Source organism: Crotalus tigris, unplaced genomic scaffold, assembly GCF_016545835.1.
Source record: "Crotalus tigris isolate CLP2741 ecotype Arizona unplaced genomic scaffold, ASM1654583v1 scf7180000024396.1518868, whole genome shotgun sequence".
Lineage (NCBI taxonomy): Eukaryota > Metazoa > Chordata > Lepidosauria > Squamata > Viperidae > Crotalus > Crotalus tigris.
The window spans coordinates 630,233-652,859 of record NW_024100564.1 but is presented as its reverse complement, the minus strand read 5'-3'; the positions used below and the strand labels follow the sequence as shown (position 1 = coordinate 652,859).

General features: G+C 35.9%; 1 protein-coding gene across 3 annotated transcripts in view; it reads left to right on the top strand.

The window, feature by feature from the left end:
- SYT2 (synaptotagmin 2) overlaps positions 1-22,627 on the top strand; it is a 128,468-nt gene that overhangs the window by 95,909 nt on the left and 9,932 nt on the right. For 2 of the 3 annotated variants that reach the window (XM_039329387.1, XM_039329388.1), the window contains exons 2-7: positions 7,857-8,073; positions 9,126-9,286; positions 16,345-16,467; positions 17,381-17,548; positions 19,625-19,792; positions 20,503-20,620. In XM_039329387.1, the coding sequence (XP_039185321.1) occupies positions 7,878-8,073; positions 9,126-9,286; positions 16,345-16,467; positions 17,381-17,548; positions 19,625-19,792; positions 20,503-20,620 (934 nt within the window). In that variant the 5' untranslated portion in view covers positions 7,857-7,877. The remainder of the gene's footprint in view (positions 1-7,856; positions 8,074-9,125; positions 9,287-16,344; positions 16,468-17,380; positions 17,549-19,624; positions 19,793-20,502; positions 20,621-22,627) is intronic. The other variant, XM_039329389.1, reaches the window with a different exon arrangement.

The window sequence follows — 22,627 nt, the reverse complement described above, 5'->3', positions numbered from 1 at the left end:
TGTGTGCAATATAGATATCACACATAACAGGGACAATGTAGGTTAGGATGAAACTGCCTATCAGGCTGCAGTTTCTGTTAGAGAAATAATATGTGACTTCATATGTTACATATTTGACCAGTGAGATTCATTGCTAGCAGTTATAGTGATGGTCACTAAGTTGGATGGCTTTGAAAGGAGTTGGATGAATTCATGGAGGATAAATTCTGTCAAAGGCTGTTGAGTTGAAAATTCTGTGTTACCACAAGGATGGGGGATTTATGTTTCCAAATGTTAACTGCACTGTGGGAGATGAGTATGTCTCCATTTCCTGCCTGGGACAACTCCAAAGGCATCTTGGTTGGTTGCTCTGAAAATAAAATGTAAACTAAGAAGGGCCTTGGCCTGCTCTAGCACAGCTATTCTTATGAGATCACATTTTGGCAGCTGAGAAGAGCCCTTTGCTGTAAGGTCTGCAAGGCAATGCAACTCTGCATGATTTGTGCCAAGTCTGTAAACTTGTTACAGGAAGCGAGACAGCTGGTGCAGTATAACAGCACATGTTATGCAGTCTTAATTCAGGAGAAAATCTCATTGCATTCAATTGGACTAGGGAATCTGGGTTTTGAGTGCATTTAATCATATGTAAATGCAAATCGTGAAAATCAGTTCAAATCTCGTCCCTGTAGTGACACTTATTTTTGGTATGTATAATATGTTTATGAGACAGAACTTTAAGAATTGCATTAGTGTTTACAAAAAGGTCATGTATATCAAGTGAATGGAATATTTAAATATATAGATGCTAATTATTATTGTATTGTTGTCAGTATAAAAAGCAGAAGTAAAACTTGTGCTTTAGACTATACATATTTTATATCTGTATTACAAATTTGCAAGTGAATGCATGCTAAAACCAATTCTTAATATGTGAAAGTGCATAGAAAATAACCTTCCCACTTTTGTACATATCCTCCACGGTTATTAAAAAGTTGGAACTGGGAAAAGAAACTTAGGATGTGTTTGAATATGTTTTAAAAATGAAACATTGAGAGGCACAATCATTAGAGAGTCTGCCAGAACATTCTCCATATAAATGGGGGGATCTGAAACAAGTCTGCACTGGGGCTGTCCCTGGAATGCTGGAATGCAGGGAGAAGCAGAAAGTGGGGTGGCTGCACCAAGCTTCTGCTGCTGTGGCTGCTGTGACTCCAGGGGACTAAATGTGTAGCCCATATCCTTCTATGCTCCTGTCAGTGTAGGAGTGACATCCTGAGAGAATCATATGCCTGAAAATAAAAAAAAAGATTAGCTCAGCTGCTCTGTTCAGGGATTACTCTCTGTGTCAAGTGGCATGAAAGTACTGCAGTGAAAGGTAGCATAGTGACTCAGCACTTTTTCCTCTCTGTTTCTCGTCTACTGCAGAATTAACTCTGTCTTTGCATGATGTGTCTGATGCTGTTTGCTGACTTCTGAGATGACAGCTGTGAGAATTGGTGCAAAGATTAGGATTGAACTGTATGAAAAGTTCAGGTTGCATTGAAACTGGAGTCTTGGAATGTTACCATAAATGTTTCTTTTACATCCATAGGTTTCTTTATTGTCTCTCTATAGCGGTATTGGACAAGGAATGGAGAGGGCTTACTTAAGGGAAACTCAGATTGTTCAAAGAGCTTTTCTTTAGTTTAAACATATTGTTGAAAGAAAACTGTGTTCCCCCTGAATTATAGTCAAAATGCCCAGAATTGTAATAACAAACAAACATTCATTTAAGTTTCACATTTTCACTTGAAAGGTTAAAGTAGTGAATGAAGGCAAAAATACATGTCCCAAGGTGCATTAAGGTTTTTAACCTGAGACACCAGGTTAAGGTGGCATTCAAAGGTGTGTCCCCATATTTATCCCCATGAGATCTGTGGACCTTTCTAGTAATAACTACATGCATAATTTGTGATCAGGGGGAATTTAACCCAGGCAAATGGGGTTGTTTATTTATTTCCAAGATTTACATGGCCACCGGTCTCATATGATGATTGTAGGCAGCTCATTATAATCTATAAAAACATAATTAAAAACAAAAGTACCCTTCTCCCCAGGAGCTATACCAATCATCTTCACAGCTCAACCTACATCCTAGCTCAGTCGTGGGAGAAGAGTCAGGTCTTCATGGCCCTCCAGCTTCACTGATTACTGTTCATAATTAGTAACTACTCCTGGTTATTCATGCCTTGGTCACTTCCAGAATGGATTATTGCAACACACTTTACATGGGGTTGCCCTTCAAGAACAATTGGAAACTTCAACTGGTGAAAATGAAAAGTGTGGTGGCATGGTCTGTTATCCGAGACAATGGAGAACCATAAGGTGATTATACTGTGTGTAAGATCCTGGTCCTTTCTCCCACAGTTTTGATTTATATTTATATTTAACTGTTTTTAACTATTGTTTTAATTGTTTAAACTGATTGTTTATTGTATGCCACCAAGAGTCAAGTTTGTGATATGGGCAACTATATAATTCTGATAAATAAATGAAATAAATAGATTATTGTTCTCTAATATAGTAAATATTGTCATTCAATGTACAATAGGATTCTTATTAATAATTCCAGGTGACATTTAGTCATATATTAGAAATACTGGGGTGTATTCCAAGTTTATTACAGTATGTATATATGTAAATATGCATTGATAAAACAATTCAGAAAGGAATAAGAGATTGTTTTTGGAATGAGATTGTGAAATCAGTAGTGTTTATGTACAGTTCTATTCATAAAATTATTACAGCCAAATCTTCACACGAGAAGAATTGTCCTCTAACTGTACATTCATGTACAAGATTAGTATTGTGATGACTTGGCAATGCTGTGGTAGTGTAATCGCTAATTAAGCATCTGGCTTTATCCCCATGTACTGATGTCTGTGTCAACTTGAATTTCATTTTCAGCTGTGAACTTTTGCAATATAGTACTCAAAAAGTCCACAAAAGAATATCTTGTTGGAAATGAAGGGAATGATCATGTCAGACATAATTTGCTTTTTCTTTGCCGAAAGCTGTGTACCTTTCTATATACACCTTTCATTTCACTCAGTATTTCATTTCCAGTAATATCTATCCTGCCACTAATGTTATGACTTGCTAATTGCACCGACAATTGATTCATTCAAAAATAAAATAACATAGTTTCTTTCTTTTGGTTCTCTTTCAAACTGTATTTCAGGAATGCGTTCTATTGGTGATTATGAAAAAGAAATTGGTTTCATAAGTATATGGTTTATATCCATGTTCCATTATTTCCTGTGTAGGCTCCTAGTAATTGTTGCCTTTCACCCCAATAAATCACAACAGATTCATGATCAGACAAGAATAACACTGAGGCTACAATGAATTTTGAGGACACTTGACTCAAATGCCTTCCAGTTATGAGTTAATTCTCTTAAAGGTCTTATCCTGCCTTAAAGATCTGGGTGTGTTTTCTTAAACTGTGGTATAGTAGTAAGATATTGGGTTAGGACTGGTGAGACATTTTTGTTTTGTTACAGTAGATTACTGCTCAGTAATTTAATAAAGGAGAATGGATATTTCTCCATAGAAATGAATATTTTTCACTGTTTTTATATGTTCGTTTTACTTTTTGTCTACAGAATCCAAGATGGCATATATGGCGTCATGTTTCATTTTATCTCTGCAGTGACCATTCTGTGAAGTGCATTAAGCTGAGTGAAAGCAATAGGGCAAAACAATCTCTTTGATTGAGTGGGGATTTGAACTTAAACCTCCCCAGTCCCAGTGATCCAAGAAGACCACTACACACCTGGGAGCGACTCAGAACTCTCTACAAAGTCTTTTCTTTCTGTCTTACAGATGGAGGAAAAATAAAGGTTTAGATGTACATGTATATCTGTGTATTTATGGGAGCTAGGCAGCCACATTCACATACATTAAGTCAAGTTTGTTAAAATCCTTCTTTGCCATTTCCCATAGTTTACTAACCATCAGCATTGGATTCATGTCCTGTTAGTAAACATGTTATACAAATAAAATTAATGGTTTAGTTAGTAGAATGTGCAAATGAAGCCAAGAAAGAAAGAGAGAGCTTTGAGCTAAGGATGTTGGAACTGCTTGTCTTTGGGCATTACCACTTCCACCAGCACTCTCAAAAGTGAATCCCTGCTTTCCCTTTTGCTCCTCAGAAGTGAAACTCTGACAAGCATAGTCCTGGAACATGCTATTGCTTAGAAAAGAGGGAGATCTAGAATAATTGGGCAGGGACACACTCCATAGACTTTAGGCAGAATCGGCTTGCTTATATCAATTTAATGGTATTGGTTTGAATTAAATGGTTAAAAGATTATTAAAAATGTCTGTTATTTGTAGGAAGGTGAAATGGTTTCTGGTAACCTCCAGCGGCTAGCCTTGAGCAAAAAACAGTGGCACAACTTTGCAGTTATAAAAGTTATAAAAAGTACCTATTGCATACATTCCCATTCACTTTTTCTCTAGTTAAAGTTATTTTGAACTGCTGGTGGAAAAAATGTCAATGTCTTGGCAATATTTGAACAATGGATTCCATTTTCATCTTGGATTATTAATATTTCTCTTTTTAATCTGCAACGAATATCAGAAAGTTCTTTTAAGTTCTTTTCAGTGCTGATGGAGTGTATTTGTCATGCATTCTGACTTCATTTCTCCTTCCAATTCTCAACAAATTCAGCACTTGAGTCTGGAATGTCCTACATTTTTGCCATGTTAAGGTCAAATGTTAGTGACTATTTGCAAGAATTTGGACTTCCTGCTAATTCTAGCCAGGGAAAGTGGTTGAAAGGATCTAAAGATCTTTGTTACAGTTTTTATTCTGTTTTCTCAGTGATTAGGAGGAAAATTACAGTCAAAATGGACCAATTAAAGCAGAAATATACACTTTCTATACATGTTGAGACTCCATAATCAGTTGATAATTAAAACTAACCCAAATGTTCCACAGAGTGAATCAATTTTGGAAAGGAAGGAGGTGAATGAAGAGCAACTTGTTATGATATTAAAACCAAAGTGTGATTTTAAAGTCTATGTTTCTAAGGACTGGAACATATGCAAAATGACTTTTATAAGTCTTTGTGGAGAATACAAGAAATTATATGTAGACCAATAGTTTAACAACTGATATAATGTGTGTTATGCAAAAAAAAAAATTGTCATAGTCAAGAACAGTTCTTGCTGAAAGAGTCCACCATGGCTTTTACAGAGACAAGATTTGACTTACTATTTTTCTTGGCTATTCTGAGAGCATTACCAGAGGTTCCTGAGTAAAAAGAAGTCCCGGGAAAAGAAAACAGTTCTTCTTGGGTAGTACATAACATGAAATAAAATCTTTATTTGCACCAGATGCTCCATATGTTATGGGCAAAGTTAGCTTATTAGGCAAACCCATCATCCGGTCATGCCATATAGATCTTTGTTTTTCAAATAATGTTTAAAAGCGACTGAACCTTGAGGACAAATATCACCAAGGAGACCTGTGACTGGGAAAACAGCAGAGCATTATGGTCCCAATCTCTCAAACAAGAGAGGCAGGAACACCCAGCAGCTTAACACTCAGAAAAAGAAATGTGGGAAAGCTTTGCCCTAATGCATGAAGCAGTTAAAAGTGACAGTGGAAAGTTTGTGCTTTCAGATTTGCTAGATTCTGTTACTGACCATTAGGCCACTTGGGGGCTCCAGCCTCTCTTGTCTAATAGTTTCCTAGGCAGCATCTCTTCCCCTTATTCTCCAAGGTCATCACTAAGTCCATTACACAACCTAATTTCTGAAAATAGCTGATTCTTTATCATCTCATGCAATATTGATGCTAGGATAGCAATTACATATTCAAGGATGGGGGAGGGGCATTAAAAAGGTAGGGAAAATTCTGCAACACCATGAAAATATTTTGCATATGTTCCTTCTAGATATTTTGCAATTTTTTTCAGCAACCTGAAGGTTATATTTGGAGCATTTGTACCATTTCCCTATATTTTTTTCTCATTATTTGCATTTTCAGATGCATGAAGAAATGTAACTTGAGATTTTGTTTTTCTAGAAACTAAAACAATTCAGTGTGTTCCCCTGAAGACAGTAATTTTAGAACAGCATCCAATTCTCTCTACTCTGCAGTTTCTGTATTGTTTTGTTTCCTATTCTGCCTTGTCTTGCAGTAGGAATGGGAATAGTTATGTCAGTAGAAAACATAAGAAAAAAGTATTGAATTGATAGATTACATTTTGACAGCATGCCTATATCACAAAATTTAGTTTAACATTGCAACCATACAGAGTTTGGCCTTGAACTTTTTGTACTCTGCCTTTATTCTCCAGCGATGTAATTCAAGTACACAAAATAGCGCTCAGCTTATGGATACTGCATCTGCTTTTGTTGACAGAATAGAAGTCCAATATCACTTGAAAACTATTTACAATCAATTTGATTTTGATATTGTTTCCATGGCAGTGTCCATGTGCTACACTCGTTGTTTAGGTTGTTGGAAAAAGATACTGCTACTAATATCAAATTATCCTGGCAGGACTATGTCACCTACTTAATTTTGTGTATCAAGCCTCATTATTCAAGATGCTATTTTCCTTCCAGCTGAAGCATTCTAGTCACCTATGATAAGTATGATATCATTTTTGAATTTTGTATCCGGAAGGTATTGTCAGAGGAGGACTGCTTGCAGGTTGTAAGCTTTGGCTGAAGAGAGTTTAAGCTCCCTTTGTTCCTACCTTCCGCTTCATATGTTCCAAATCCATAGGGCACAATCCTACTACAGTCATATACAGTGGTGCTTAAAAGTTGGCAATTCTTTTTGGATTTTCAGTATATCTACAGAAAAATGACGTAAAACATGATTGTTTTTCAGTAGTCCTAAAATTAAATAGAAAGAACTCAAGTTACAAATGAATAAAAAACATATTTGTACATTGATTTATTGAGGAAAATGATCCAAAGCTACATATTTCACAAACTGTAGACAGATAGTAATGGGTTTTTTTTGAAGCATAGTTGTTTTCTCCTTACAGTTCTGCCATATGCACCATTGTTCAATGTTCTTGTGATGGTGGTCTCATGAAAACTGTTGCCAATGCCTTTAGTTCCTTAGATGTTGTCCTGAAGTTATTTGAGATCCCTTGGAATATTACACAGTTTGTAACTGATATTATCTTAATAGGTCAACCACTCCACTAAGGAGTGGTAATGATACCCTAAGGAGGATAGTAATGATGCTGAATTGCTTCCCTTTGTTCATGATCTGCCAGACATTAGATTTATGGAATCTAAAGTCCTTGAATATAATTTTCTAATTTTTCCAGTCTGGTGAGCATAACCAATAATTTTTTGGAGGTTTTCAGAAATCTCCTTCGGTGAAGCCATGAAACACTTGCACAAACCTACAGTACAGTAAATACACAGAATTCTGTTCCTTAAATAAGGCAAGACTTCCCATACTTGCATCTGATTATCATCCTTGATTGAAACACCTGATTCTAAATTTTTCTTCAAATGAACTGATCATTCTAGAAGTACACATACATTTGCCACAAATATGTAGTTTTTCATCATTTTCCTCAGTGATAGGCATTTCTGATAGGAGAATTGGGCAATGCGAAGATCATACATGGTCTTCCTTGTCATTCCACTTTTTATCTAAAGGAGAAACAATCCTTTATAAGATATTCTGAGAGACCAGTGCCAATGTAAATATAAATAAACTTACATTAGGTATGTAAATTACTTTGAAAAGCAAAATATTAAACCTTGTATATTATGCATAATGTTACTGTCAATACTAGGAAACATTCTAGAAAAAGTCTGGGCTGACTTTGTAATGTCTCTGTGGTTTTCAGAGTACCTAAAAAGCAGTCAAGATGACTTGGAACCTTTTCAAAAAACATCCCAAACCTGAACCCATAATAGCCGTTACTACAGGTGGTCCAATACCTCCTACCGCTACAGTGGCACCAGCAGTCTCCCAGGAAAATGCAACGCAGATCTCAGGCCCAGTGGAGGACACTTTTGAAAAATTTAAAGAAAAGTTAATGAATGAAATAAATAGAATACCTTGTAAGTAATATGATGTTATTTTGGATGTATCTGGTATCAATATAGTTCTGGGTCTAATTGTTCTCCCTTGCCTTTTCTAATATTTTGCATATCTGTATAATGCAAAAGTTAGATGCTTACTTACGCTCCTTCCCCTTTTATTATCAGTTGCAAGAAATATAATTATTTATTGGATTAAAGAGACCAAACTACTTAAGGAGCTTTCTTGAGAAAAGTAGAAGATGGCCTGAAATACTTTTTTTTTTTCATTTTAGTGAAAAGAAACAGAAAAAAAATGAGAAAGGACTTATTAGAAAGGTTATGTTAATCTAATGGTAATTTTAAGGTGAGGTAATGTAGAGTAAGTTGTTGCAAACATATTGACTTAATATTTAACAAGTCTCCTGAAGTGATAACTCTGTTTATAGAAAATCAAAGAGGGAAAGAAATGTTCTACATTGAGAAAAGGTTCTGCATTGGAAATAGATTATCCAAAGGAGCTGCCATTTGAGGGGTGACATTCAGAAATATTCTGAGTGTTCAGAATTACCTAATTTATATCCCTTCCCAACCTTAGTCCATGCAGCAGGGATGATATACATTTTAGCAGAGATTGATTCTGCACTTAAATAATGACCCCAATTTACTTGGCTATTGTATTGTGTCTTGGCTTCTTTAAATGTGTTTTCAATAGTTGCTTTTAATGTTTTGATCTAAGTTGTCTAGGTGATCCTGAATTGGAAAATATAAAAAAAATACCATTAAAAAAAATAAGTTGGGCACTGCAAAACATGAGGAGAAGCAATCTGCAAAGAGCCTGTCCCAGGTAGTAGAGGCAGCTTCATCCTCTGGAAGTCTCAGAGGAGTTGCTTCAGAATCTTCCTCTGCCATCTCTCCCCGCATTTGAAGTCACAGCCATGGGCACAAATGGCTTGGGTCTGTACAAAGACTGCAAACTTTTCTTTAAAAGGATGTGCACAGCCTTAGAAATGACATTTGCTGGCTGTGCATGTAATGTAAATCTCTAGCACTTTCTGCTACCCCTTTCCCCATATTCTGCATTAATTTCACAGTGCCGCCATGGGCCCTGATTGCCATTGCTGTCGTTGGTGGATTGTTGCTGCTGACCTGCTGCTTTTGCATCTGCAAGAAATGCTGTTGCAAGAAGAAGAAGAACAAGAAGGACAAAAAGGGGATGAAAAATGCTATGAACATGAAAGATATGAAAGGCCAGGTGAAAATATATCATTGGATGAAGACCAGTTGGGAAACTGCAGTTATTTAAGATATTGGGGGGGGGGGGCAGGAACTCGTATTTCTGGTTGGCTTATCTAGAGTGGCCATAAAGATTGCTCTGCCTTAGAAAATATACCAAACCAGAAATAAATTAGAACAGAAGGGATAGAAAAGTTTATCTATTGTAGTTTTAGTAATCAGTGATTACTCTTTAAAAAAAAATCAGAAGAGGTAGAAGATCAGGATATTATTTCAGGTTGAAGAATTCAGAAAATGAGAATGATAGGCACTGTTTCAGGTGACAAAATACATATTCTGACCTTTGCTCCCTCTTTTTTTCTGAGCATTTTTTTCATAAAACAGTTGCTTTTTTATGTATTTGATACCACAAAAGTCAGTTTATTTTATTGTCCTATAATCTTACTTTACTACAGCATCATAGTTTAATTTTAGTATGGGTTTACTACAATATTGCAATTTCATTTAATTTTACTTTATTATTTTATTTTAGCACAAAAATCTTATGTTGTTATTATTTTAGCAGTCAGTTTCTCCTATAAAGGCAAAAATAAGGATACATTTCCTTAGAAACCAGGGGCTTCTAATTCCATTTATAATAAATATTTTAAAATATTTATTGTCAGAAACCTACAGTTCTCCATTGTATATATCAAACATTTCTTTATGTATTATTTATTTATAAATTTATAAAATGTATTATCTGAATTCCAAAAATACAGTAAGTGGTATACAAGTCTAAATGTAACACAGAATTAATATAAAGTACACATATTTTTCAAACATTTTTACAACTAACCAATTTATAAATTTTGGAAACAATGGTGTTTTTTTAATCTACTTCTTTTGCATATATTTTATTTTTTTCTTAAATTAACCAAGGGTTTTTCTAGGAAATAACTTTGTTTTTTTTCTTTTGCCTCAGAATTTGTGAGAACATTACACTTCTTAGCATGTGAGAAAGCATTATAAAGAACTCAGTTCCTGCTATACAAAAATAACTTCTATGTAACCTAGGAATGTGATATTTAGTGTCTCCTACTAAAGGAAATATAGGATATAGATCAGGGGTGTCAAACTGCCGGACCGTGGGCCAGATGCGTCATGGTGAAACCATGCCCACCCCATTGCCGGCAATGGGAAAAAAGTCACTATACGTCTTGACACGTCACATGACGTTGCGAGTTTGACATCCCTGATATAGATTAAATACTAACAATAGTATTTGAAATAGATTCTTTTGTGCTTGTAGTATCAAGCACTGTGATCTTGAGGCTATTCACAATAATTTAGCTTTCAGCCTGTTTGTGTTTTGATTCCTCAATTATCCATGAGCCACTTAACATTTCAGGCAAAGTTGAGGTGGTTGTTGAGTTGGGAAAGTTGGCCAACTCTAGTCTGATATCCTAAGGAATCAAGTCATCAACAATGTAGGCAAAAAAAAAAGATGTACCAACACAAACTCTTCTAAAGTAGGTTTTCATTTGGCAGCAATCTTTAATAAGGAGAGTCAGAGTATCCATATCAAGAAAAGCATCAACATTCTGACTACTCAATAGTGACTCTGTGGAAAATGTGGTGCTGTCAAGAGGATATTTTTCAGAGAGTGACTGGGAATTCCCACAATTCAACACTTCTCAACAGAGCCATGTGGGGAAAGCTACTCTATAGACATCTGGGAGACATTGTTCTCATAAAGACAAGATAGTCTCAGCTTTCTTTCTGCTGAGATTGAGATGGTTATAACAATATAATTAGAGAGCCAGTTTGGTTAATGGTTAAGGCACCAGGCTAGAAACTGTCCCACCTTAGGCACAAAGCTAGCTGGGTGATCTTGGGCCGGTCACTTTCTCTCAGCCTTAGGTAATGACAAACCACTTCTGAAATTCTTGCCAAGAAAAGTGCAGGGATTTGTCCAGGCAGTCTCCAAGAGTCAACATTGACTCAAAGGGACCAAAGAAAAGGACAGCATAATTAGGCACATCATTAGCTATATTCAGGCATTCAGAATTTCAGAACTCTCCACACTTTTGTAGATAATTGCCTATTAAGCATGATTGGCTGGAAGAGAAAAACAGTTGTGCATGCAATCTGGGTCTTTGCATCCATGTGAATAAAGACCCTGCCTGGCTCATGATGAAGCCAGTGGCAGAAACAGTTGAAAATGCAAAGGTATTTTGTGGCATATTTTTTCTCAACATACAGTATAAGTAGGAGACTAATATTTGTATGACATTGGCAGCAGCAGAGCTTATCTTGGATGCTTACCTGAGAGTGCTTCAGATTTAAGAATGCCCGAATAGAGTTATTCAATATTTTATTTCATGTAAGCACAGTATTATGTGGATGGTATGTATTTTCTGGATAAATGCTTGGCTATATCTTCCAGATTTCTAACATAGCAAAGTAAAAATAAGAAAATAGAAACAGGCATGTTTCAGGCAAGTATCCTTTTTATCCCTTCCTATTGGAGGCTGCAGTGGTTTGAAGTTTAACTTATCTAACCAGTATGTTTTGGGGAGTATAGCCTATAGCAGTGGTGGCAAACCTATGGCACACGTGCCAGAGGCGGCACTCAGAACCCTGTCTGTCAGCACTTCTCTGAACTGCTGGTGGTGGGCTGCAGAGCCCCAGAGTGTGCCAGTCAAGGGGCTGGCAGGCTGTGGCTGCTGACGGACACTGTCAGTCCCCGTGCGCTTGCTGGCCTCTGTGTGCAGGGGCCAATGGTGTCAGGCAACAGCTGCTCCGGCCCTTGCCTTGAGATAATGGCACCCCCACCTTACCTCGCCTCACCCCGCAGGACGAGCCTTCCACCCCACCACCCTACCTGCCAGAGACCCCCTGGATCTTCCCCCGGCCCCCACAGGCGTCTCTCCCCATGAGCAACATCGAGGTGACCACGCCCACCCAGTCTGCCATGACCATCACAGCCATGCCCACCTGGCACCCGGCAATAAATAAGTGGGTTTTGATTGCAGTTTGGGCACTCGATCTCTAAAAGGTTCGCCATCACTGGCCTATAGAATCTGTCTAATATTTACATATAAAGGAAAGAGATGGAGGAGATTGTTATAAATGTATCCCCAACACCAAGATGAGTTTGATAGGCCTTTCTGTTAGTCTTATTTATAACCAACACTCCTTTCCCCATTAGAGCTATGATTCCATTTTAGTCTGTTGAGATAACACAGATGGAAAATGATCACTCACAAAAAGCACATGAGGATTTATGCAAGGATGGTCTAAGGAAGCAATTTGTCAAGGACCATCCATAAAACTCATAAAAAAATTCTTATGTAGTATCCCATCTCAGTAATTCCATTATTTTATTGTTCAGAATTATAATATCTGTTTTGTAAGCATAAATCAGACTAGTTCAACAGCAAATCACATTAGTAATTGATCTTGACAAACATCAGGCTATGAATGGTGATGGCTTCTTCTTGGAATACTTTAATAATGTGAAGAAACATCACTCAAGCTACATTAATCAGGCTGTAATCAGAGTTGTTGGACTGAAAGATGGGCAGCTTATAAATTTAATAAATAAATACATTTTGCATGACATACTCTAAGGATGCAAAACTCCAGTATTTTTCATCATTTAAATTGCCCTGTTGTATCTAGCTGTTGTAGCCAGTTTTGAGCTGGATTTTCTCTCTACAAAAGTGTTGAGACATGAATTAGTTCTCTTATCAAACCATGCAATAAAATACTAACTTCATTTTAATAAAGAGATATATAATTGCAGATGGACTGTAATTCCCATCCTGTCTCACCATTTAGTATTGACCATGTAATTTAAGATTGGGCTTAGGGTTGATGAAAGCAGGAAGCCATTTATTAGTCATTCCTGATTTAAGATCACAGACTTGAAAATATATTGGAGATCATCTAATTAAGCCTGTTGCTCAGTACACATCTGCAGTATAAAATATAGCTGCAACTTCCTTGGCAGAGTCTACCATTTGCAAGGCCATTTTCTTATGCTGAAAAATATTTCCTGTACTATTTCCAACTGCTATTTTTAGTCCTGCCCTTTACAGCAATAAAGAGCAAGTTGCTCCATTTTCTACATGACAGTTTTCAGATATTTGCAGATCCCTATAACCTGAATCCTTTTCTCTGGCCTAATCATATTGTGGATGTATGTTTTTACAGGCATACAAGAATAGGTATTCGTAAATTCCCTGAAGAATTGCAGAAGGCCCCAGAAGATGTATGAAAAGTTAGTGTTATGAATCACATCTCTAATTACTAATGAATTCATATCGCATAAAAGGCATAAGGATTAGTGATGTACTGGATTCTTTACATGTTGTGGACCCAGTTTTGACTTCTGGTATTTACATGCCCAAGACCCTGGCAAGCTGTCAAACAGAAGACAACACATGGCTGAATTGGATTTAACCCAGCTTCCTAAGAACAGAAACCATCTGGTTGTTTTGTTTACATTTTTTCCCTTTAAAAGCCAAAGGACTGAAGGCTTTTATTATGTCCATGACCTCTATCTCTATGAAATGAGCATGTTCCAAATTAAAACAGTCAACATTTATGCAATCTACAGTTTATGAAATAATACTCAGATTCTATTAAATTAGAATTTCCAGTTCTTCTTATCACTCTGTTATTCATATCTGAGCAAATATTGATTTCAACATCCAAGATTTCAGACAGAAAATTGTTGTGGTTATTAGTGTGGGATATCTAGATGCATCGGGGATTGAGATTTACAACCCTCAAGACATTATTTTTTAAGTAAACAGGAACTATGGTAAGGATGACTATTAAAAGGCAATTAAATTTCACAAGACATTTTCATCTAGGCCCTCCAGTCATAGTAAGAACAGTTCAAGATTCACAAATGGAAGTTGTGACAAACTGTAAGGAGAACAAACACTTTCCTTTGCTGTGACTATTTTGCCCAATTTTTATCAGGGAAGACTGCCAATAGCAAAAGATAGCAAGAGAGATTTTCTTCTCTCTAACATCTGCAAGTCTAGAATCTCACTTGGATCGATCATTGCAACAACTGTGTGTCTTTTCTTTGCAACTTTATTTTTCATTCTTGTTCTTCGTAAAGGGCCTTTCTAGTCACAGGATAGGTCATCCTTAAGAAACTAATTGGTTGTGTTTTCTCTGTCTCTTTCCCTGTCTTCCTTTATGTATTTCTGTGATTTTTTTTTTCAGAGAAACACAGGTCTACTAATACCTTCAGTTTTCTTTTATGGCGCTATTTACCATTAAACATGAAAGATGAAATTGGCTGATATAAAACACTATCTTTTGTTTCTCTGATTGGATTAAATGAAACTGAATGCAAAAAATAATGATGTGCCTTAAGCCAAAACAACATACCTTGATAAATAAACTTTTTGAAAATGATCTCCCCAAAACAGGGCACTTCAGTTTTGAAGCAAAAGCATAATGGAGACCTACTTATGTATTTATATCATTCTCCTTGTTGAGGGCCTTACACTTGCTTTTACAGGGATACAGTATTGCAATGGAAGTGAGATCTCTGTTTTCATCCAGTTTCTTTAGGAAATTAGAAAATATTAGAATATTAGATAGAACTTATTCGATCTGGGGTACCCATCCTTTTTATAGTGCGCCTTGAAAGGTGTGGAATCTGCAGTTTCTCAGGAGTACTGTGTGGTGCTGATAATTTGTAAAGTTTTTGTGTCTATAATGCCCTTCTCTTCCTTCTCTGTGTTCTCTTGGTCATCCTTCTGTGTTGTTCTGTCTCCATCTTTTCTGACTAACCTGGATGTCAACACACGGTAGGTCCAGTTCAAATGTCAACTCCCTTTGAGGCACAAAAGGGACAAGGGAAAAGAGTTTATGGGAATTAGTCAACAGTGGGCCCACATTCCATACTTAGACTTTGTATAAATTATAGAGTTAAACTTGATGTTATATTTTAACTGAGAAAGATTTTTTTAAAAAAAATCTTTAATTTCTAGCTAAAAAAAATATAATTAGCTAATCAGAATGCGGTCCAATCCAAATACAAGGTGCACTAACTGAAATAGATAAAATCTTTTATTTGGTTATCTGTATATCTCATCAAAGCTGAAACTCTGCCTGAGTTGAGTTCATGGAAGAAGCATCAAAAAGGCTTCTCAGTGACACTATGAAGGTCTAGGTATGACAAGTAAAATATTGAAAGAATTATCCAGCATTATTGGCCTGTACATGCTTGTGAAACATCCTGGAAACACTACCATATTGAGAATAGACATTAGTATTTATTTAACCAACCTTAATAACATGTAATTTAGAAGTATGAGAAAGAATAATGAATGTGTGCTTTGGATAACCTGCATGCATATGCATGTATAAGTGTTTGAATCTTTTTAAAAATTAAGAAAGAAATCATTGGGGTTATTTAAGATTTCCATTTATTTGGCAATCCCTTCAATGATTTTTTTATGGGCAGTGCGTATGTAAACTGCTTTGTCTGCCTTGGCTACTCCATTTCTCATAGATTTCTCATTAGACGTTGGTGTTATTTGCTAACATACAGTAGCTGTTACACAAGCCTGGCTTCTTCCGGGATGTGGATACATTGGATCATGTTGGCTGAGGAACCCAGGAAATTGTCCACTAAAATATTTAGTAGCTGCTAGACAGGAGAAAGCAGAATTACACTAATACCACTGTTGCAGCGCTTTCCCTGAAAAAATGTAGAATTCACAATTGCTGATTAGATAAGAATTTAGGACTCAATTATATGTAAGATATGTTTGCCTTTAAAAAAAACATTGAAGTATTCAAGTATTCACTAAATCTATCAACAAAGAAGAAATAGATTCTCTGTGCATTTGAGATGTGAATGAGAGGAATAAAAAAAGTTGCATGTTAGTTTTCTAAATTAAACTTATGAAGAAACTCAGTTCCCCCTCCACTTTTCATTTGGCCTGGAAATCCATGCTCTTATTGCTATGGTAAATCTGAGTTTCTATACTAACATAAGGTATTGTGTATGTGTGTGTGCCTTCATGCATAGTCACTCTTTATTGAATTCTTTTCTAGAACAAACAGGATGATGATGATGATGGAGATGGCGATGAGGAGGGAGAAGAGGAAGAGGAAAAGGAACCAGAGAATCTGGGCAAACTGCAGTTCTCCCTAGATTATGATTTCCAGGCTAACCAGGTAACGTATACACATTAATAAATGTACGGTAAATAAGAGAAATTTCATTCCAACCTCCTCCACTGGGAGTGATAATGAGGACTGAAATTTTAAAATTCTTAAGAAAATAGACTTGGAATTGCTGCCAGGCCTTGGGTAGCTCTAGACCAGCTTGAAAATAGCACTAATAATGCAGGAATCAGACTAATGGCGAGAAGGAGTATGGAGACACAGAGAAGAGTAGTGCACAGAGATGTTGATTTGAAGCATTAATTGCTTTCTCTGAGTACTGGAAGCTGAGTATTGGAAGTCTGTTTTTAGAGTTCTTTATTAGGTAAATTCCTGGGGTGTGCTGACAACTTTTATGCAGTTACCTGTGACAAATATTCATCATATATAAAAGGTACTAAGGTTCTACATTTTGTTATCTTAGCAGGTAAACAATAGCTCAGTGCTGAATATAAGCATCAGATTGCCACGATTTTTAATTTATTGTTTTTATTCTATTTCAAATTCCATTTCTTTCTTTTTAAGGACTGAGTATATATACTTTTGATAGTGCTGTGACCATAATATCATGAAAGAGATACCTGATGACATTTCTCTATCTAGAAGGCAAATTCCTAGGAATTCTTGATAGAGCAGGTGAATGGCTTACCGGAATATTTCTAAACTGCAATTTGCACAAATCATGAGATATTAGAATAAATTTTCCATTTGTCCTAATCATTAATCATATGCATTTCTTTAAATGAAGTTCAATTTAGCATTAACGGCTCCATCCCCTTCCCCCAAATAACAGAAAAGAGGATTAGGACCCAGATAGTAATATAAGTGAGATGTACGTTAAAGATAGGGGGACTAAATCAGATAGTTTCCCACTTTGATTGGAACATGCTATTTCAAACCTTTTTTTTAATTTCTTTCCCAACAGCTCACAGTTGGAATCCTCCAAGCAGCTGAACTTCCGGCATTGGACATAGGAGGTACATCTGATCCTTATGTCAAAGTCTTCATACTTCCAGACAAAAAGAAGAAGTTTGAGACCAAAGTACAAAAGAAGACCCTCAATCCAACATATAATGAGACTTTTGTCTTTAAGGTAAGATTTCTAACCTGGATATTCTTTGCTTGGTTAGTATGTTGGCCTAGTTATTTTGCCTTCAAAATAATTTGTATACATCAATACCCAGCCTCACGCCAAATGGAACGCAAAAGGGGAAGACTGGTCCTGAAATGCTAAAGCTTAAGGTAGCAAAACTAATACTTGAAATCATATTAAACAATAGAAGAGAGTATTTCTATAATAGCCTAAAATAAATGAGACAGAGTACTGAAACTTAATGGAAAAAAAGAGTAAGAAGGTTGATTGAAAATTTAATAGCAAGAATTAAAATGGCTAGCAAGGCTCAACACTGCCAGGATACTGAAAAAGCTGACTAAACAATTCGTGACTCTAGCAATTATGTCTTAGGGAATAGATGTTAATAGCACGGTAATTAAATTCTCTAAAAAGTTTAGTTTTATGCATTATGCTGTCAATTATAAGCTGTATGCCAATATACGTTAGTAGCACTGTAATTAAATTCTCTAAAAAGTTTTGTTTTATGCATTATTGTATGCCAATGCATGTGATAGTGCTGTGATTAGTTATCTGAAAATTTTAGTTTTATGCATTTTACACAGTTCATTTTGAAGAAGAAATCTCATTTGCTTCACTCAAGAAAAAATGCTACAAAGCAGTTTAGGTAGCCTCTAAATTCTGTTTTGGAATATGGACATAATATAAAGACGGACATAATACTTGTCAAGGCCAATACTGAATCTCTTCAGCCTTTACCTTTGAAAAATACTACTCTTCTCTAGTTAGTGATGGGAGTGAGACATGCTAGCTAGGAACTTCTCCAAGACATCATGGCTAGAAGACCTGCCTGCTTGCCTGCCTCCCTCCTAGTGCCTAACAGCTTCACTTTGCCTTAGAAGCAAGGATGCCTCTATTACTTCATCAAACAGTTTTGAATTGTATCTGAACCTTCATTGAAATAAACACTCCTTTGACATTTCATACACTCCTCTAAACATGTGAGACTATAAGCAATATTATGTTAGTATGACTTTCAGCTAAATAGAAAGTGGGCAGATCCATTTTTTCCACTATTTAATATGAATGGTCTTTAGACCATTCGTTAACAGCTACAAGCCTTTTTTATTACTCGAGAATAAACGGAATTTTAAAAATCCAGATACTAAGTAGTTTATGCATTTTTCTTCTTGTATTGCAAATTTTTAGTTCATTTTATTAAGCTGATTCTCATATGTACTCAATTTACTAGAGGAGTCATTTTATTTTTAATTAGTAATCAGATTTTAATCATAATGCTTTCCTTCTTTAAAATTCAAAATATTTTGAAGACAATATATTATTTAAAACAGCAAATTAAAATCAATAGCAAAATAAGAAATAATTTGAGGCAAAATAAGCATCAAGTCAAGCCAAAGGAGAACAACCATTTTTTCTACACAAAGATCTGGTCATTTTTGTAAGGCTTTTAGATGCAGGGACATGGCTTAAAGTGCCCCTTTAAAGAGTAGTTTAAAGAAAACACTTTACCAGTTTATCTTGAAAGGTAATGTGATACTCTTTAAATCTTAAAAATTGATCATTTCTTGAATGGTACTCTAAAGGGGAGCTTCCACCCTAAAACTAATGAATAAGTACTTTAGTCTACCATTATTTCATAATAGTGAATATACTTGAAATTAAAGCAAGTGAACCAAAGCCACTTGCTTCTACTTTTTGAAAAATTGTTCTTTTCTTGGTACAAACGTGGCTGACCATTTTTAATCCTAGAATCAGAATGTGAATGTCAATTTAGAAACACTGGATCTTTTTGTAATCTTCCAGCCATTTGTACTTTGTTTTCATTGTTTTCTTCCTCTTTTGCAAAGGCATTAATCAAATTTCATGAAATTAGGCAGCCTATATCACTAGATTAGATGAAGAAAAAGAAGTAGTCTCTTCTCTATTTATTTGTTGTCATCTAGTGGAGATCCAGATTTTTTGCTCCCAAGGTAGGTTATGGCTAGACAAGATCTTTCTAAAAGGTTTATCACTGTTTCCTTTCAAATGCTAGAAATGCTATATTACTGAAAAAGTTCCTTAACTTTGTTGTAACAGATTCCATACCAAGAGCTTGGTGGGAAGACTTTGGTGATGGCCATCTATGACTTTGACCGATTTTCTAAGCATGATATCATTGGGGAAGTCAAGGTACCCATGAATACTGTGGACTTAGGACAACCCATTGAAGAATGGAGGGATCTAGAGAGTGCAGAAAAAGAGGAAGTAAGTGTTTTCTCCACTTGCTGTTTGCACTTCAGTTGTGAAATGTGGATTTAACATTCTCCACAAAGAACCTAAAGGTGGTAAAGTTTGTGAAAGTCTTGTGGTCTTGGGAGAAGAGTTACAGATAACCAAACTTAGAAGCAAAAGTCCCTGCTAGCCAGATGTCCCCATGCTTGGGTAGTTAAACCATGCATGATCTCTAACCAGTCTGCATCTTATCTCTCCGCTATTAGGCTGTTAGGGAAGTGATGGGCCCATTCAGAAAACCCAGTTCTGGCTTATTGCTTTATTTGTAGAAGAAGGCTTTGGTTTTAAAATATATTACATGTATAGCTATCTACTTTGTAAGGGAGGTTGTACTCCAAAACTAACAACTTTATATAATATGTTTTGTGCTACAGCTCCCATTAGCCCCAGTCAATATGATGATAAGGTAATCTAAAACGGCATCTGTTTGTAGAGCACTTCTGGGAAACTCAGTAATCTGGTTGTATCCTATGTACCTGGCACAGGGAGGTTCACTTTTCCAGCCAAAGGAAGAGTAACAGAATCAACAGTAGACTGCTGGTCTCCCACATTTACCGTAAAAACTTCCCAAAAATAACACATTACAAATAAGATAGTTATATTTCTTTCTATTGCAGGCACAGATAATTTATAAGACACAGTAGGAGGTTTGAGTTCATTGTTTTCCCAATTTCCCTCAACAGCCAGAGAAACTGGGAGACATCTGTATCTCATTACGATATGTACCCACTGCTGGGAAATTGACTGTCTGCATACTGGAGGCCAAGAATTTGAAAAAGATGGATGTTGGAGGACTTTCTGGTGAGTGAAAATCAACAAATACCCACTAGATGATACCTCTGAGCTATTCAGATACCTGTCAGTACAAATAGTTCTCTTTCAGGCATTCTGTAGTCAAAAAGACCATTAGAGAGTAGCAGAGATACAGAAACCTCACATGCAATTTGCCATCTAGTGTTTGCCAGTGTATTTTTGTAGCCTGGTTAATATGCTTACTTTCTTTTGCAAAATCTTTGAGTACAAAGCTTCTTTAATTTTTTGACATGAAAACAGTCATCAGCATATATGCTTGCCAGAGAATTTTCATGAATAGCAGCTAGATTCCAGGTACAGAATGAACGTGGGTAAAAGGCTGAATGTGAAGGTAGCAACACCACTGGAGCTTCTTGCCCATCTGTATTTTAAATTACACCTCCAGTTTCTTATTGTAATTTTCTTAACAAGAGAAAGAATCCAAGCACATTCAGAACAGGCAAGACAGAAGGATATACTATCTCTGCCAATCAGTAAACTTCATTTCTCCAAAACTCTTACAATAATAAAATTAACTAATATGTTAATGAAATATCTGGAAGCCAAAAACCAAGTTTGGACAACACCAACAGTGTAATATGCCAACCCTTAGCTACATATATTATCTACTTTTAAAATCATTCTGGCCAGATGTTTTAAAAGCTGAGAGAGCACAGAACAAATATGATTCTCCCAAAATGTACATTTGATAGCCTGCAAATGCAACAAAGTATGCCATAAAGATCGGCCTCAGATAGCAAGACATTTTAAGAAGAATCTTCCTGCAGATCTTAACCATCAAGTTTCATAGCAAGGAGGTAGTCTTTTAAAAAGTCAAACTTTAAGTCATTGAAGACTTTAAAATAAAACCAAATATATTAAACTATGCTTGGTAAGCAACTGGCAATCAGTATAGAGGTTTCTATATAGGCATCATAAGATACCATCTAAAATACTTAAAATAAAAAGCATAAAATCCCAATCAAAAGTGCAGCATTTTGCACCTGCTGCAACTTCTGAATATTTTTTTTAATGGAAGCATTTTATTCATAGATTCATGGGTCTTCTGGTCCAATGCCTCCACTGGAGCAAGAATCTTTATACCATGTCAAACAAATAGTTGTTCAAAGTTTGCTTGTGAACATTCAATGCTGGATTGACACAATGCCAGGGACAAGTTATTCCATTCCTCTTAATAGCTATTATGGTTCTTGTTCTACTCTTGAACATTATCCACACCCTCTTCCTTGTTGACAGTCCTTCAAGTATTGGAAAACTGCTTCTTGTTAAAGACTGTCAGATATGAGCTCTTGTCCTAGTCCTCATTCCTATTTCAGGAATGAAAGATGGAGTTGTAAGATCACTTTCTCCTTTTTGAACATGCAAAGATACTATTTTACTACCAAGGCAGAACTCTCATAACCTAGTAGAAGTAAGTCTCACCAAAATTGTAATTTAAAATTATAGAATATGCAGGAAAAGCTGATTTCAGATGTTTGGCACATAAGTACACAAAGTCTGCTTCTGAATGTCAGAACAAACCTGAGGTTTTTTTTCCCTGAATCTATTGAATGGTGATTAAAAAAAACTCTGTCCCTACAATGGACAGTCCTTGAATACCCTGTTCTCTATAGTCTTTTTATGAACCACATCTTTTACCACTGAAATCTATTTTGGACCTGTAAGGAAAATGGACTGTTTTTCTATATTTATTTTTTAACAACAACATAAGGAAGAGTGCTGCTTTATACTGAATCCTAACAACTGTTATTTGACATTTTTTCTTATCACAAACTTGAATAAATAAATAAAATAAAAACATATTTAAGCTAACTTTGTGTGTGGTCTGGTGACTCACTATCTGAATTCTTAGAGAATCTTGTACTCGTGGGTTTGGAAGGTTTAAGGAGTAATGGAACCTTTTGTCTTCTATGACTTAAAAAATGATGTTAATAAAGTTTACATTATTTCTTTTCTGCTTTCCAGTATTCATGCAAAGAAAGATAAAAGGAAAAT